Raw genomic sequence first — 16908 nt, 5'->3', positions numbered from 1 at the left:
ACAAAGGTGACTAAAACTGAATTTTTTGATTCCACAGAAGATCTTACAGGATTCATAGAGTACGAGGTTGACTCTGATGTAACATTGACTTCACTAGAATCAAATTATCTAAATGTGGACGTGGGTGGAACCTTACAACGAGCAAGCTCAACTGAAAATCTCTCACGAAGCATAATGACAGAAGAAGTTGCTACCCTCCGAAAACAGTCTGTGGATCATATGGGAATTGATGATGGAGCTTGTATAGGAGTAAGACGAGTAAATTCATCTGAAGACATCACAAGTTTTGAAAATGGGCTAAATACCACAGAAAAAATGAGAAGTTCAGATGGGAAGATGGGAATTGATGACAGTGCAAGGATCGGTATACGAAGAGTAAACTCAACAGAAGATATAACAAGTTTTGAAAAGGAGCTGAGCACCACAGAAAAAATGCGAAGTTCAGATGGGAAGATGGGAATTGATGACGGTGCAAGGATTGGTATACAAAGAGTAAACTCAACAGAAGACATTACTAGTTTTGAACAAGACCTGAATATCACTGAAAAATCCCAAACAGGAGAACAACTCCATACAATTCTTCAACATGCTCAATCTTTAAAACAACCAAACGAGAAAACATCAGAAGAGGAATGGTCGACAACCACAGAGACAACTTTAATCTATGATGGAACAAATGTCCAGTATGAAGATGATGAGCTGAAACAGAGATTGGACAGAGCAGAAGAGGAGTACACGTCATCAAAACAAACTACCTACGTCACAGAAATAGACGAGACTGTTGATGAAGAAGCTGAAGATTTCACTTCAAGTGTTGAAACAACTTATATTTATGATGGTGGTAATAATAGATATGAAGAAGAGATCAGGAACAGAAATGAGGAACAATGGACCACAACAACAGAAACTGTCGTAGAAACCACAGAATGGAGTCAACAAAGAGAGGATGAAGTCCATCGAAGAGTGAAACAAGAACAAGAAGGTGATGAAGATTACTCAGAAACAACAAGATGGAATCAACAAAGAGAGGATGAAGTCCATCGAAGAGTCATAGAAGAACAAGATGATGATGACAAAGATTATTCGTCATCAGTGCAAACAACCTACATTACTGCTGTGAATGAACAAATAGATGAATCAGAATCAACGAAAGAAGACATAGAAGATCTTTCTATGAGTGTTGAAACAATGTATATTTATGATGGTAGCGACACTAAATATGAAGACCAAGAAAAGAGGAGAGCGGAAGAACATTGGACAACGACAACTGAAACCACAACAGACATAACATCTTGGGATCAACAGGATCAAGAGAGTCTTCAGAATGAAGGAGAAGATTGGAGAAGGGAAACTCAGTTATACGAAATAGCAGATCAGTCAACAAAAGATGAGGCCTATGAAAACGAAGACAGCTTGAGAACAGAAATGACTTCATTTGACATCAATAATCGCTCGTCAAGATACGATGAAGCATATATTCAAAAATGTGAAAGTGACATTAGAACTAGAACATTATTAGACAATCGTGTGACTGCTGAAAATGCAAAGCAACAAACAGAATCGGAGCAATGGACAGAAAATGTTGAAACATTTGATGTCCATAGTTCTTCTCAGACATTGGAGGAACGTCTTTATGGTATGATCACGTCAGAGTCAGGAATCGACCATTCTGAACAGTTTGATACTCTCGTAGACAAAGATCGCAATAAAATACAAATGTTTATAATATATCAGGACTTTACTCAAATGCGCGAACGTGCTCGGTTAAAGAAGGAATTAGCTCTGTTATCAGAACAATTTGAACATTTAGATAATAGTACGGTCATTGATCGATCTGAACAGTTATTAAAAATAAACTCCTTCTTGGACGGCTTTCTCCTTAATTTGAAAATAACCGAAAATTTGCAGATTTTCAAATCGAAACTTGAGAAAGTGAAACATGTCGAGACTGTGCATTATTACCGCGACAATACCGAAATGTACCAACAAATGGAGAAATTCTCAGATTTGATTCGTGATCTTGAATTGGACGGTGTGGATCTAAGATTAAATATTAAGTTAATTTACTGTCTCAAGTTCCTTAAGACAAAAACTCTTGATGCACAATTTGATTCATTGTGCGATTTTGTTTGCCTCGAATCTCAGAAGGAAGACATGGAACTCTTACAAAATCATTTGTGTTTAACGAAAGATGGTAATTTTGGTTCACGACGGTTGTTGAAGTATCTGCAGCGTGGGTTCTCTCAGGACATGAAAACAATTTGGAAACCTAAAATTCGAAACAAATTACAACCTGTTGGAGAAGATATTGAGTTATCTTTCAATGAAACGATTGACAAATTGAATTGTTCAGACCAAAATGAACCTTGTTGTGAATTTCATGGATCAGATAAAGAAAGTTGTGCCGCGTTTGATTTGTGGTCAAATTCAGAATCAGTAAGTGAAACTGGACTAATGAATCAGAAGATTTCAAGAACTGGAATAATAAGTTAATGTAGTTTGTTGTATTCATAAAGGATTTAGACTTTCAAATATTAACATTGAAAATTGAAAATCTGTAATGGATTGAACTTTGAAAGTTTACTAATGGATTTGAAACTGAAAATTCGTAATGGCTTTGAAATTGAATATTCGTAATGGATTTAATATTGAAAGCTCATAATGGATTTAAATTTGAAAATCTGTAATGGCTTTGAAATTGAAAATTCATCATGGAATTAAGATTGAAAATCTACATAATGGATTTAAAATTAAAAAATCTGCATAATGAATTTAAAATTGAATTTAAAATCTTCATTGTCGATATATATGGTATGTTATTGTACATTATTCAGGGATTTTAGTAACTCTGGAGGATAGATCTGAAGATTTTAATAACTTTACAAAACTGAACTAATTTGGCCCTTTTCAAGAAAACTTTAAACCTATAATAATTTAAGAATGCAGCCTTTTTATTGGCCAACAGCTAAAAATTGTGCTATGATTTTAGTGCACAGCCAATGAGCCGTCAGTTTTATTAGATTATTTTAGTTTTTAAGATTAGGGCCCCATTAACAGAAATATTAAAGGCCCATCAAAATTGTTCTGTAGAAAATAAAACAATTGATGATTAATTTGAATGTGTTGCCCATTTTAAATATTCTTTGAATGTGTGCAGAATTTGGGCCATTGGCAGGACAAATGAAAGAATTAGATTTTCTATCATGAGATTTATGGGAAAGAAATTAAACTCAAAATGGGCCTTTAATGAATAAATCTCAACATAATTTGTAATTACCGATAGTGTTGATATTAGATTCATATACTTGTAAAATCATGTACCTGGGCCCTGTTTCTCAAAATTTTAACTAAGATAAAATCCAGATTTTAGTAATTTGATTGGATAATATTAGGATGATTTTAGCGCTTAGCCAATCAAAATTGAAGTATCTACTAAAATTTGGATTTTAACTTTAGTTAAGATTTCGAGAAACAGGACCTTGTACAGTAAGGTCAATATAATTAATGATAAGTCTAAACAGGTGAATATAGATAAAAAAAATATTAAAATGGCAATATTTACTGATGAACATGGCTTATTGAAAGATTGAAAGATTTATTTTTTGTTTTCAAGAAATTGGGTTTTTGAGCAGTATTATAAATTTATCAGAATTATTTATTTGGCAGCTGATTTTCTAAACAAAAATTTATGTATTTATTTGTTATGTTTTGATTTTGAAATTTTATTTGAATATTTATTTTTATCAAATTCAAATCTTGAAAAATACACATTCCCTTATTTTTCATTCTTTTAGAAGAATAAACAAATTTGTACTTGATGTATGAGGCGAAAAACTTTTAGATTGACATCTGCAGGATTATTTGAGTGCAAAGACCTCATCTGAAGTTAAAATAATTTATTTTTCTAAGATATATGTATGAGAAAGTATACTGGGAGAAGCCGTTTGATGAAAAATCAAAGAAAAATTGGCTCATGAAAACATCAGTTGCCAGAAATGTGATTTGTTAAGACTTGGCTATGTTTTATGGCTGATGGGTGTGATTTGAAAATTGGGTGGATAAATTTCTCATGCAATAAAACTTGTTATAATTGACATCTTCAAAACACCACCAACTGTTCTACTTGTAAACAGAATAAGCGTACCGGAACGTTTCTTTATTTGTGGCTTTTCGTCACTTGTTTAAAATATAATTTGCACAAGGTGAAACAAAAAATGACTTAAATTTTACACACATTAACTATAAGTGTTGAATATTTTTTCTCAAGTGATGAAGAGTTCAAGTAGATTTTGGGGTTTTTTCCAAAGCGCAGAAGAAAGTAATAAATTTATGAAGACATAAAATTTGATGCAGTATCTCAATCTGATTAAAATACAGATCTATATTTCGTTTCGTTTTTTTATACTTTTGATGGCCTAAACTACATGAAGATCTGACTTGTAGTGGAAGGTCGCGTCAGGGGTCGTACAAGCAGCTTTTGACAACCCCATGACATCAGACATTGATTAATCAATCAGGGTTGACGTTTCTAGGGGTTTACCCACAGTTCTGTGCAGAGAACGCCAAAAACTCGCCGTAATAGACTGTTTCATTGGCTAATTCCTCACATCAACTAGAACGCCTGTTACATAACAATTCTTCCAGATCCTAGTGTTGTGAAGACAAGTAAAACGAAATTTTGACTATAAAAAACAAAACGAAATAGGATCTGTGTTTTAACCAATTGACCCAATGCAGTTGTAATTCTGTGCAGAGTTGATGTTGATGCTGCTAATTTCCATCTTGTAAAAATATATAGCCATTTAAAAAAATGTGGCCTTGTATTATGCGGATTCATTTCTTCATCGCCTGGAGAAATGAAAAAAAAACACAACAATGTATTACAAAAGCATTATAATGTTTTATTAGTGTATAAATTAAAGTCTTAGTTAAAAGGTGCTAAATATATATATATACATATAATGTAGGTGCTTAAACATTATTTTGTAGTCAGGATTATATTTTGTGTTGTTTCTTTTTTACATGTAATTATGTAGGGAGAAATAATTTATAACTTTCATTAAAGATGCATTATGTAAGAGCTAAATCTACCTATTGCAGGTATTTAAATATTATATAAGTCAAGATTTAGCCATTTTTTTTTAAATCAACCCTCTTTGTCATTGTATGGCCGAGATATTAAATGGATTAAAACATATCGCCATTTTATAATTTAACTTTAAGATGGATAATCAAAACTTTGTTTATTATCGTAGCAATAGTACTTGACAATCAAGACTGTTTAGGTTAAATCTTGTCAAAACTTTAAACATTTATAACTTTGCTCAGAATGGCCTAAAGTAATTTAACTCATATTTTGAATATATTCATTTTTCATTATCTATTTTTAAACGATTATAACAAGAACGGACATACTGCATCTTTAAAATAGTTTTACATGTAATATAGTTTGTGAATAGTAATTAAGTAGGGAGAAATAAGTTATAGCTTTTACTGAATGTAATATCCGTGATAAAATTTAATTAAAATACCTGTCAGCTTGTTTTTATGTTTACTAGTAATTTGAGAAGAATATTATATATTGTATAGTTTGATAATTTGTTTTAATAATTGCTAGTGTAACACCTGTGGGACTGACAGACTGTGTTGCTTAGTTGTTTAAATGTGAGAGAGAAAACGTTGACGTACACATAAAACGATGTAAAGTAGGCAAAAATGCCACTGTTCAGGTGAAATTATCCTCTCCAGAGCAGGTGACCATAGACAAAATAACTGTATATTAATTTCTAAAGTCCTTATTAGCCCAGCCGGTGAAGAAAAGTAGGACGTTAAACCCAAATTCATTTTCCCTTCCTTGAACAGTTACTGACGTTGTAAATTGACAATATTATTTAATATTATTTAATATTATTTAATATTTTCACATGGTAAATATTCTGATAATTTTTTGTATGTAATATTATATGTGTATTAATTTATTATTGAAGCCAGGAGCATAACGATACGGTTCAGTTAACTGTACTACTCTGCTTATATTATGCTATATAACTTGGAGTACCTATTATAAATACATCGAGTGACTTGTACATATAGATTCACAGTGATGAGATTATTAAAAAAATTGTGTCATGAATTTAAATCATTATACAAGCCAGGACATAAGGCACCTGCCCCAAACTTTGTCAAGTACAAATTATTACACAACATTTATATTGTAATACATACATTATGTGATAATTTATGTCTGACAGGTGCTTTATGTCCAAGCGAGCCAATATGGTGGATAATTTTGATGATTTTAAAATGACTTGATGGAATAATAGCCATCACACCTCAAATCAAATTAACAGTGATCTTGTATAAAATGTGTTCTTTATAAGTACGATGTATGATTCCGTTAAATTTACACAGATTTATCAATATGGTGGATAATTTTGAAGTTTTTAAAATGGCTTGGATGGAATAATAGCCATCACACCTCAATTCAAAGTAACAGTGATCTTGTATGATGTATGATTCTGTTAAATTCAAACAGATTTTTTGTTTTTCATTAAGATAGCGCACAGGGTGATTTTCTTTGACAGTTTATTTGTTTAATTGTCCCCATATTGTGTGTTGGCTGTGGATATCAATGTTTGTTAACCGATATCAAATGATATCAAATAGATTTAATATTCAGTGAAAAAAGGATTGATCATCGCTCTGATATTGTACATTGCACAAGAAATTTCTCATGGCACAATTTTTACAAAATGGCAGTCATCCATTGGAGAGGCTTTTTTACGCGTCGCGTTATCAACGACAATAGCAATCTATGATCCGTCGTTGGCAATTTGCTTATATAAACATCGCTTATTGGTTAACAATTGCTTTTTCCTTCAATTTAAGCGACAAAACATTGTCTGTGTGATCGCTTGGCTTTATGAAGGCGTATTAAACGTATTAAACTATTAATTTTATGGTCCTAGTAAATATTTACTATATGGTATGTCTCTTTAAGTTTTGAATTCATTTTATGAAATATTTGGGTAGGATATAAATGTACCGTAAGTCTGTGTAGATATATTTTGTTGAATTTAAATAAACGTATATTTTCTGTTGGTGGTTTTAATTTATATATCTGATGAGGAGATCCTCATTTCATTAGCCCAGTGCAGAAAAATAGGGCAATAAACGCTATTTTATTTCTTTTGAAAGAAGTACAGTTTTGACGTCAGTCAGGTCTCATGGCAATAATTTCAGACAGGCTGAGCAGTTCTACAGAAGTAGGGGGCCGTGGTAGTCTAATCTTAAGGGGACAGGACTCGTTATTAGAACGTCTCTCTTTTGAATCCAGGATTCTTATGCCTAGCCTTCAGTTGTAGAGGTTGCGTCTGCGTGGTTGACATGGAAAGTGTGCCCGGTTGTTTGAATAGGAATAAAAAAACTGAGTTCCACGTTTAAACACAGTGGTGTGTACAAGAAAGAACCCTTGTCATTTGATAGCAGATGGAAACGCCAATGTCCAGGAAAATTCTCTCTTTCGAATTGCACATCTACCCATTGAACTGAAAAATGCCATATTTTAGTCTCTAAGCGTCCAAGTCTAGTGTTGACGACTAATTAAATTTTGTTCCAATTAAATTCTTAAAATTTGAATCTATTTACAGACATTAATTAAGTGATGAGGCCAAGGTCTGGGCTTGGCTGGGCAAAGATTTTGTTTTCTTTCTACATGTTTTTTTAACATGAACTAATATCCTGTTTACTCATTAATTAAGTGATGAGGCCAAGGTCTAGGCTGGGCAAAGATTTCGTTTTATTTCTACACATTTTTTAACATGAACTAATATCCTATTTACTCACTAATTACTGTATATTTGTTGAGCCGTGGGAAAAGACGCAAAATTTATCTGATAATGAAAGCCTGAAACCAACTTAAATATACCTGCAGTATTAATTATTGAGGTTGAGTGAGTTTTTCTCCAGGAACATTATGTGAAGTTACCTGGATATCTGCCAGGTAGTCTACTAACGCCTCTGACGTCTGTAAACACGGTATGATGATACTAACTGATGCCAGTCGATATCATCTTTAACGCTAACTAGTTAAAATCTCCACCAGTTATAAACATATCATAAACATTACATTATGTGTTTCAACCCATAACTTCTGGACAGGGTGTGTTTTTTTGTGTCAGGTTTGCCAGACGCAATCAAACTATTAGAGAGAAACAAATGGGGTTCAATGTCCACTCAACAGAAACTATTAATAAATCATTAATTTTATTGCGAATTTTGGTCTTTTACACACACAGGACAATGTATATGTATTAAACTACAACACATACTTATGGAAGAACAATTACTGATTTATTGAGGTGATGTTTCGAAAAGTATTCTCTCAATGTTTTCAAGCTTGAGAGAATACCCTTCGAAATGTGGGGAGTTGGATGGCGGAATGGTTAGCACATGCACGTTGTATCAGAAGGTCTGTCATTGTGTCAACTGGCGTGGTTTCGACTCCCCAGTTGTATGTGTCCAACCACATTGATTTTCTTCAAAGCCTTTGGTTTCCACCCACTGCTAAAGACCCCTATGCGCAAGAGCAGTATTGAAATAAAATTGAACCATATGTCAGTCCCAAAATAACCTAGTTTGTGTCGAGTGGACGTCAAACCCAATTTCTCTCTCTCTCTCTCTCGCATTGATTAATGGACTTTGTTTTTTGATACAACATCATAATTCCAAGATGGCTGATTCCCGGTGCATAGTGCAGTCGTAGTTGTTTATTTAAACCTAAATGTGTCATGAAACAGGAAACTTGTAAGATTAATTTATTGTTTTAACAAACGCCTTTTTATAATATATCATGATTCATGTGACTAATTACTTCCCTTTACATTGATCAACATGTACGATATTAAATTAATACCAATTTACATTGATCAACATTAGGACTTTAGATTAATGAGAAGGTTAACATATTGATTTAAAGGGGGTTGGATGGCCGAATGGTTTAACGTGGGCACTTTAGATCATAAGGTCTGTCATTGAATCATGTGGCTGTTTTCGATTTTCCACTTGTACGTGACAAGGAGTAGGGTCACCTCTTCAACCTTGTAGGTTTTCTCTTGACCCTCCCACTGGTAAAAATCACTAAGTGCAAGCAAATTATTGAACCATATGTTAGTCCCAAAATTACCTAATTTGTGTTGAGTAGACTTTAAACCCCATTTCTCTTCATTTAAGTTTTCCTGAAAAAGGCCTCTGATATTTATGTAAGTCAATATTGTTTGTATAACATACTTCATACATCACATGATGTTGTGTTGAGGTTAAACAACCTGCTGAGAAATAAATCTTGTGATCCAGAAAATATATTACTTTATGGTTTGAGATCACACTATGGTGTCCTGTAGTGTATTTAATACTCTTGTATAACTGCATCATATACCTTACATAAAACTATTAAACATAACAGCTTCTTTATAATAACAGATACAACATTGGTTATATGGTATGATGTACCTGACAAAATGCCATGATGTTGTGTAACAATATTACATGTTTGGCAGATGTGACATTCCAGGTAACTGACAAACAAAACATTGAAAACACAGTATCAGTTTTGTTTAGACCAAATTATCTCTGGGAAAACCAGACTGGAAGATTACTCGGTACTTTCTCAACTAACAGCACCTCCTGGTTCAGTGAGGCAATATCATACTCACTGAACCACAGTGTCTTCAAAGATAAATTAGGTTGGAGACAACACAATGTATATGAATACAAGACAAGCAATAGATAGATTCATAGATAAACAAATAAATGATAAAATAACTGAACATAAATATAGATGAAGTATATAAAAACTAAAAGAAAAGAAGAAAATATTAGATGAATGAAATAGAAAGTTCAAATGGACCCTGGCCATTTTATTTGAGTGGTCTGTGCCCTTACTGTTCGGGTATCAGTAAAAAAAATGAATACTGCTACATATAGTTATGAATTAGTAATTAGATAAATACTGTTACATATCATCTTACATATCATTACACTTGTTGGCGTGTGTCTGCATTGGCCGAAAAAGTTCATCCAGATTTTCCGGCGTGGTTCTCCCTTGTCAGTGATGCAGGACGGAGGGGCTGACAAGGAAAGCTGTCTAGTCGTTCGGATGGGACGAAAAACCGAGGTCCCGTGTACACATTGGCGTGCACGTAAAAGATCCCTTGGCAGTTGGAATTCGATATAAGAGTAGGCGATAGTGCCGCTGCCCGGGCAAAATTTCCCTCATAGCACACTGTATGGCGTATGCCCGTCTTCATTAGCCCAGGTTAGGAGCAGAACAGTAGGACGTTAAACTCCATTTCATTTCATTTTGTTGGCGTGTACGTAATAGATCCCTTGGCTGATGGAATTTGATATAAGAGTAGGCAAAATTTCCCTCATAGGTCAATGTATGGCGTATGCCAGTCTTATTAGCACAGTCAGAGCAGAACAGTAAGATGTTAAACACCATTTCATTTCATTTTCATTTTTACATATCATTACATATGAGTACTGTTATGAATCAGTAAATTTAATGAAAACATATCTGTGACATAATAATTGATGAAATAAAGGATGAATGAAATAACTGAACAAACCATGTACATTATCAATAAATAAATGAAATAACAACAGAAGATGGTCAGGAATATTTTTGTTTAAAAGATGTCTGAATAAATGAATGAAAGAATGAATGAGTAAATAAAGGAAGAAATACATGCCATAATAAAAGATTGAATGAATAAGAATAAATGAATAAGATATCAGAGTGAATGAATGGATGAATTATTTTATGAAGGGATTACTCAGAATATATGAAATAATGAAAAGGAAATAAACGAATGAAGTAGAGTTTTTATTGAATCACTGTAGAACACTATCTAAATCGCTGTGTCAAGTTTACTAGATTTATTTGACTTTAATATTAACTCTCAACCCTTTGTCCTGTTCGAACTCATGGTCAAAAATATCTACCATGGAATCTTAAAGGCTGAAGACCAATGATTTTGAACAGTGTTTCCATAAATTTTAAATATATATTCAAAAATAATCCCCTCTGTAACACAAGCAGAAAAGTTTTTGTAAGTGAGAAATTAATTTTAGTCTCTGTAGTAAACATACAGATTTGCCATATGTTTAGCGCTCTATTTTGTTGGCCAAAAATCTGATCAAAGGGACTGTTTATTATGATATTATAAACATGAAATTAATCTCTTTTCTTTTAACATATAATAAATACACAAATTCTTTTTGTAAATTAATTCATAGTGATTAAAGAAAACAAATATTTATGGAAATCTTGTTGAAAATCATTGGTCTTCCCCTTTAAGATACACAAACTGGAAATGGCAGATACTATATTGAACTACATGTTATACTTCTGCCTAAAAATTATGTGTTTTCACCAAAACCTAGCAGAAGATATCAGTTCAAACTCTTCTCTATGAATTTATACCCAAAAAAAGGAGGGAAAGCCTGTAATATAAAATAGTCTATAAATAATCTACTTTGGTGGTTTGAATCCATTTATGTTACTATGACAATTAGAGTTATTCCCCTTTAATTTTTTAATTTTTTGTTTATTTGCAGAATTGTCTCAAAATAATGGTAAACAGAATGATGAAGCAGGCGCTACATCGCAAAAACTCAATATTACAACTGTCTCATCTACAGTCACTAGCCAATCAGATTCTGATGACAAGAAATTACGGCCAATCAACATCAAGAAAGGTAACCAATCGGGTTTAAGCAATGGTGATGTTGAAGAGGATGATGTGCTTGTCGTTACACCACGGATGAATTTAATGTCGTGGAATCCAGTAAGTTATTCATTTTTTAGAATACATGAATGCATTTACAATATTTCCTGTAATGCTCAGAGGTCATCTTACATTACTCTCCCCTCATTTGGCATTTGGAATTCAAAGGAAAGTTTGTCCGACCTCGATTTCGTTACAAAATGGGAGCCACAGTAACTCAGTGATAAAGGTGCTGGCTCACTAACCTAGAGGTCTAAGGGTTCAATCCCAGTGTTGGCTGGTAAAGTTCCTTGTGATTGTCCAGCATGGTTTGTCCTTGTTAGTGATACAGGAAGGACATAGGGCCAGGTCTACCTACATGTAATCGTTCGAATTGAAAGACCCTGAAAAGTTGGAATTCAGTAAAGCAGAAGTCGGAGATGGTTGCTGTTTCGAAAAAATGTCCCTCATAGCTTAATGGATGGCGTATACCCATTGCCATTTGCCCAATTGGAGCAGAAAAGTAGGACATTAAACCCCATTTCATTTCATTTCTTTACCAAAGGCTCCACCTCACCTTATAACCAAAGAAAAAAAAAACCTGCCATAAATATATCTGTTTTAAAATGATCAGATTATTATGTTGACAATATTTTAAACCCATTCACTTCCTTCTATCTTTTATCTTTTTCGATTATTTTCTCAAATAATAAATTCTATTTAAATCAATGTATTTTTCAGATAAAACTATTGAAGAAACTTTATCACGTTAAATTAATTGAAGAGGTAAGTTTCATATTTTTGAATTAGGAACCTGATTCTGTACACTTCGTTGTCTTGTTGTTGTTCGGGGGGTGGTAGAATTATTTAACTCGTGTGTTTTGGATCATAAGGTCTGTCATTGAGTCACGTGGCGTGGCTTTGATTCCCTGGTTGTAGGTGACAAGGAGTAGGATCACCTGTCCAATCTTGTGGGTTTACTCCAGATCTTCTGGTTTCCTTCTACTGCTAAAGACCCCTAATAAGCACATGTGAATTATTGAAATAAAATTGAACCATATGTTAGTCCCGATTTGACCCAAGTTGTGTAATGTGAAAGTTAAACTCTCTCTCTCTCTCTCTCTCTCTCTCTCTCTTCTTGTTCTTTTGATGTTCTTCACATGAAAGCTAGATTCAGGGAGAGGGGTTTTACATAGGCTAAGCCTGTTCCCCAATCCCATTCAGACAAACTGAATAAAAAAATTGTTTAAAAAAAAAGAAAAGAAAAAAAAAAGCTAAATCACAAATCCTTATTCAGAACCTTGTAAAAGCAATCTAGTTAAAACACAGATCCTATTTTATTTCGTTTTTTATAGTTCAAAATTTCGTTTTACTTGTCTTTACTACAGTAGGATCTGGAAGACTAAAGGGAGATAATTGGAATCAACATGATTCTGAAACACCATCCATATTTAATAAAAAAAAAAAAAAGCTTGCATATTTAAATATTACGGCAGATTGGACACATTGTTTTGGCCTAGATATTGTGAAATTGTTATAGATTAAAACTTTATAATGTGAACTTATTTAGATATGATTGGTATTGGTCTCAAATAAACAGTCTGAAGACTAAAGGGAGATAATTAAAGTTGTCCCCTCATGATTTGTTTTCCTGTATTCCTTTATTTACATCCAGTAGGTTATTCCCAGTTTAAGCCTGGTTGAGTTTGACCTAAATTACTCCGTGAAGAAGATGTTTTGTTCAGTTTCCATCAGAGTACACTGAATGGGGGTATGCCCATCTTTTTTTTTTAGCTCATTGGCACGGGAATAGTAGGATGTTTAACCCCATTTCATTTCTTTGTACATGTACTATGAATTAAAATTTTGACTTGTGTTTTCCAGACGGACGAAGATATATCCTATAAATATGTATCAATGGAGGGATATATGGAAAAATTACCGATGAACAAAAAGAAAGCAACTTTATTAAAAACATGGAAAAGACGTTATTTTCAAGCGAAGGATGGGTGGATACATTATTTTGAAGTAAGTAGGCCCACTAGTTACAATCACTGATATTCATTCGCTTGATCCATGCTTATATAAACTCAAATTGATTATTTAACATGTCTTGCCACTGGATCCAGGTGATCCTGGACGAGAGAGTGTGGAGGATTATACGCAAGTTCTCTACATTTAGCGCAGGTCATGGCTTCATATTCACAGTTCAAAGATTCAACCTTAGCGCAGGTCATGGCTTCATACTCACAGTTCAAAGTTTCAACCTTAGCGCAGGTCATGGCTTCATACTCACAGTTCAAAGTTTCAACCTAAGCGCATGTCATGGCTTCATACTCACAGTTCAAAGTTTTAATCTTAGCGCATTTCATGGCTTTATACTCACAGTTCAAAGTTTAAACCGTAAAGCCCTGTAGCGATGGGGGCGCTTTGACGTAGCAGGTAAGGATACACTGGCAGCTACAGCTACAAAGCTGCACACAGGCTACTAAGAACACTGGTCGTCTTCCTATGAACCAAGCAGCAGAGGAACCCGCAACATCCTGAGTGACTGAGCAGCCCTCTTCAGGAAAATCAAAATATCAACGGTAGATAATCTCCTGATTTGGATTTAAAGGAGACCCAATTTCAGTATTTGTCTGATGTTGATTGATTTTTAATTCATCATATCTTTGTAAATATTGAACAGAATTCTATTGATATTCCTTTTAAAAATTCAACTTTTCACTATATTTTGTGACAAGGAGTAGGTTCGCCTGTCCCACCTCGTGGGTTTTCTCCTACTGCTAAAGACCCCTACGCAAGCGAATTATTGAAATAAAATTGAACCATGTGTTAGTCCCGAAATGACCTAGTTTGTGTCAAGTGGATGTTAAACCTCATTTTTCTCTCTCTCTCTTTTCACTATATTGTAGTTAACCAGGGGTTAACAATCAATTAAATGCTGATTCAAGACTTTGATTGCTCTAATTTCACACAAGGAAAATTACAAACTTACCTAACACTCTTACTCGTTAATGTTCATAGACATTAGATATTTTCTATTTTTAAACATGTTTTATGAGTGGTAATCAAGATAAACTGCCATAGCATCTCTACAAATGTCTATCTTATGAAAGGAGCCAAGGTAGCTAAATGAATAAGACGCTGGCTCCCTAGCATTTAGGTCGCGGGTTCACTCCCAGTGTTGGCCGAGAAAGTTAAATGGGATTTTCCAACGTGGTTTCCACTTGTCAGTGGTGCAGGACAGGGACCTGACAAGGACAGCTGTCTAGTCGTTCGAATTGGATGAAAAAACGAGGCCCCGTGTATACATTGGTGTGCACGTAAAAGATCCCTGGACAGTTGGAATTTGATGTAAGAGTAGGCCATAGTGTCGCTGCCCGGGTAAAATTTCCCTCATAGCATAATGTATGGCATATGCCCGTCTTCATTAACCCAGTATGCAGGGCTGCCGACAACCAGTATCGCAGCGCAATTTGCGATACATATTTTGTCCGTTGCTAACCAAAAATTAAAATCTAACGTTTTTGATTCGCAGTTACTGCGAATCATTAATATGCCTGTCATTTTGGATATTGACACAAGAATAATCCACATTTTGAAGACTAGAAGGCTTACTCAACGTGTATAAAATGTTGAATAAAATTTTATAAACAAAACTGAATTCTCCGTGTGACATTTTCTTCTCGAACTGCCCAGACACAATACTATATAACACAGGGACATAACTCTATGAATAGGGACTTTTAAACCGGAAATAGGGAATCAATAGTACCACTCACGTTGTGAGACATCAAGTAATTATATCATATTCATTTTGAAAGAAATAAATCCAGTGTATCTCCCACGTATTGTAAATAAAATATAAAAAAAATAAACACATGTTAACGTATTGTAAAATGATAAATCAAAGTAAAAATTCCCGTAAAATATTATTGTTTATATCGCGTGTGTCTAGTTAATCGAGGTGCGCCCGATTGAACAAAAATAATAATACACGATAAAAAGCAGACGAAATTGTTTTCTAACGAAGATTTCTAACGTAACAAAAAAATTACAATTAAAATGAGTGGGGCTTCGGAAGTCACTGTCAAGAATTGGCTTCAGACGTAAGACTAAGACCTAACTAAATGTCTACATCACATTCACAAACTGTCACAAGTACTTGTGGCAGTGCTAAAAAATCTAAGAATAGTCAGAATGGAATCTAATCATATTTCAATTCGTTATGAATTAAAGTAATATCTTGTTATTTAGGTGTTTTACGTTGAAACTGAAAAACTGCTAATCAATTTTTAAATTTGCTAATCAAATTTGGCAAAATTGGACTTTTTGATTAGCAGTGCTGCTAATCAAGTGTGAAAAATTACCGACAGCCCTGCCAGTATGGGAGCAGAACAGTAGGACGTTAAACCCCATTTTATTTCTGTCTTACAATATTAGATATTTCTACGTATTTTTAAAATCTATATTTTTTCGGATTATGATATGATATTTTTATTTTAGAGTGGTAATCGGGATAAACCCAGTGATAGCGTGCAGCTGATGGGAGGAAAGATATTAGAAATGACGGATCTCGGATCTAAAATACTAGGAATAGATGATGGGGTAAGTTTGTTCTTAATCTCATGTGGCTAATATGATTGAGTGAAGCAGTCCACAGATATTTATAATAACAAATATGTAGATTTCCAACACATACAGATGTGTTTTTAATTTAGTCTTGATGGCTGTCTGTGCTGCACCACTGACAAGGGGAAACCACGCCAGAAGATTCTCGGCCAACACCAGGATAGAACTCAGGGCCTCCTGGTTAGCGAGCTAGCTAGCACTTGACTCCATAGCCCCATTTACACTTGGCCGCGATAAGCGTGCCGTTCTGGGCACGGTACCAGGCCGCGATAAATTTCAAGAAATTGACCCGTTTACAGTACTCTAAAATAACCGGTCTCAGAACCGTGCCAAGTACAAATTACCCAGATGGAAACAATTATGATGGTTGATTTAGTTTGAGCAGCCATTTTCACAGAACGGATGACAGAGCTGTCAAAGTTTGCGGGGAAAAAAGGTCAAGGTTCATTTGGCGCATCCGCAGTAATCCGTGCTCAGACCAGTTAGCGTTTACACTACGAACATT

At 34.1% G+C, this 16908-nt stretch overlaps 1 protein-coding gene across 1 annotated transcript in view; it reads left to right on the top strand.

Annotated features, from left to right (window-relative positions):
- The window catches only part of LOC126827515 (uncharacterized), a 118283-nt gene that overhangs the window by 85068 nt on the left and 16307 nt on the right, over positions 1-16908 (top strand). The window contains exons 5-8 of the mRNA XM_056102204.1: positions 11620-11849; positions 12510-12554; positions 13653-13796; positions 16278-16379. Coding sequence (XP_055958179.1) covers positions 11620-11849; positions 12510-12554; positions 13653-13796; positions 16278-16379 — 521 coding nt within the window. The remainder of the gene's footprint in view (positions 1-11619; positions 11850-12509; positions 12555-13652; positions 13797-16277; positions 16380-16908) is intronic.

The sequence above is a fragment of the Patella vulgata genome, chromosome 7, assembly GCF_932274485.2.
Source record: "Patella vulgata chromosome 7, xgPatVulg1.2, whole genome shotgun sequence".
In the NCBI taxonomy this organism is placed as follows: domain Eukaryota; kingdom Metazoa; phylum Mollusca; class Gastropoda; family Patellidae; genus Patella; species Patella vulgata.
The sequence above is the reverse complement of the archived record's forward strand: the minus strand, read 5'-3'. Positions and strand labels throughout refer to the sequence as shown.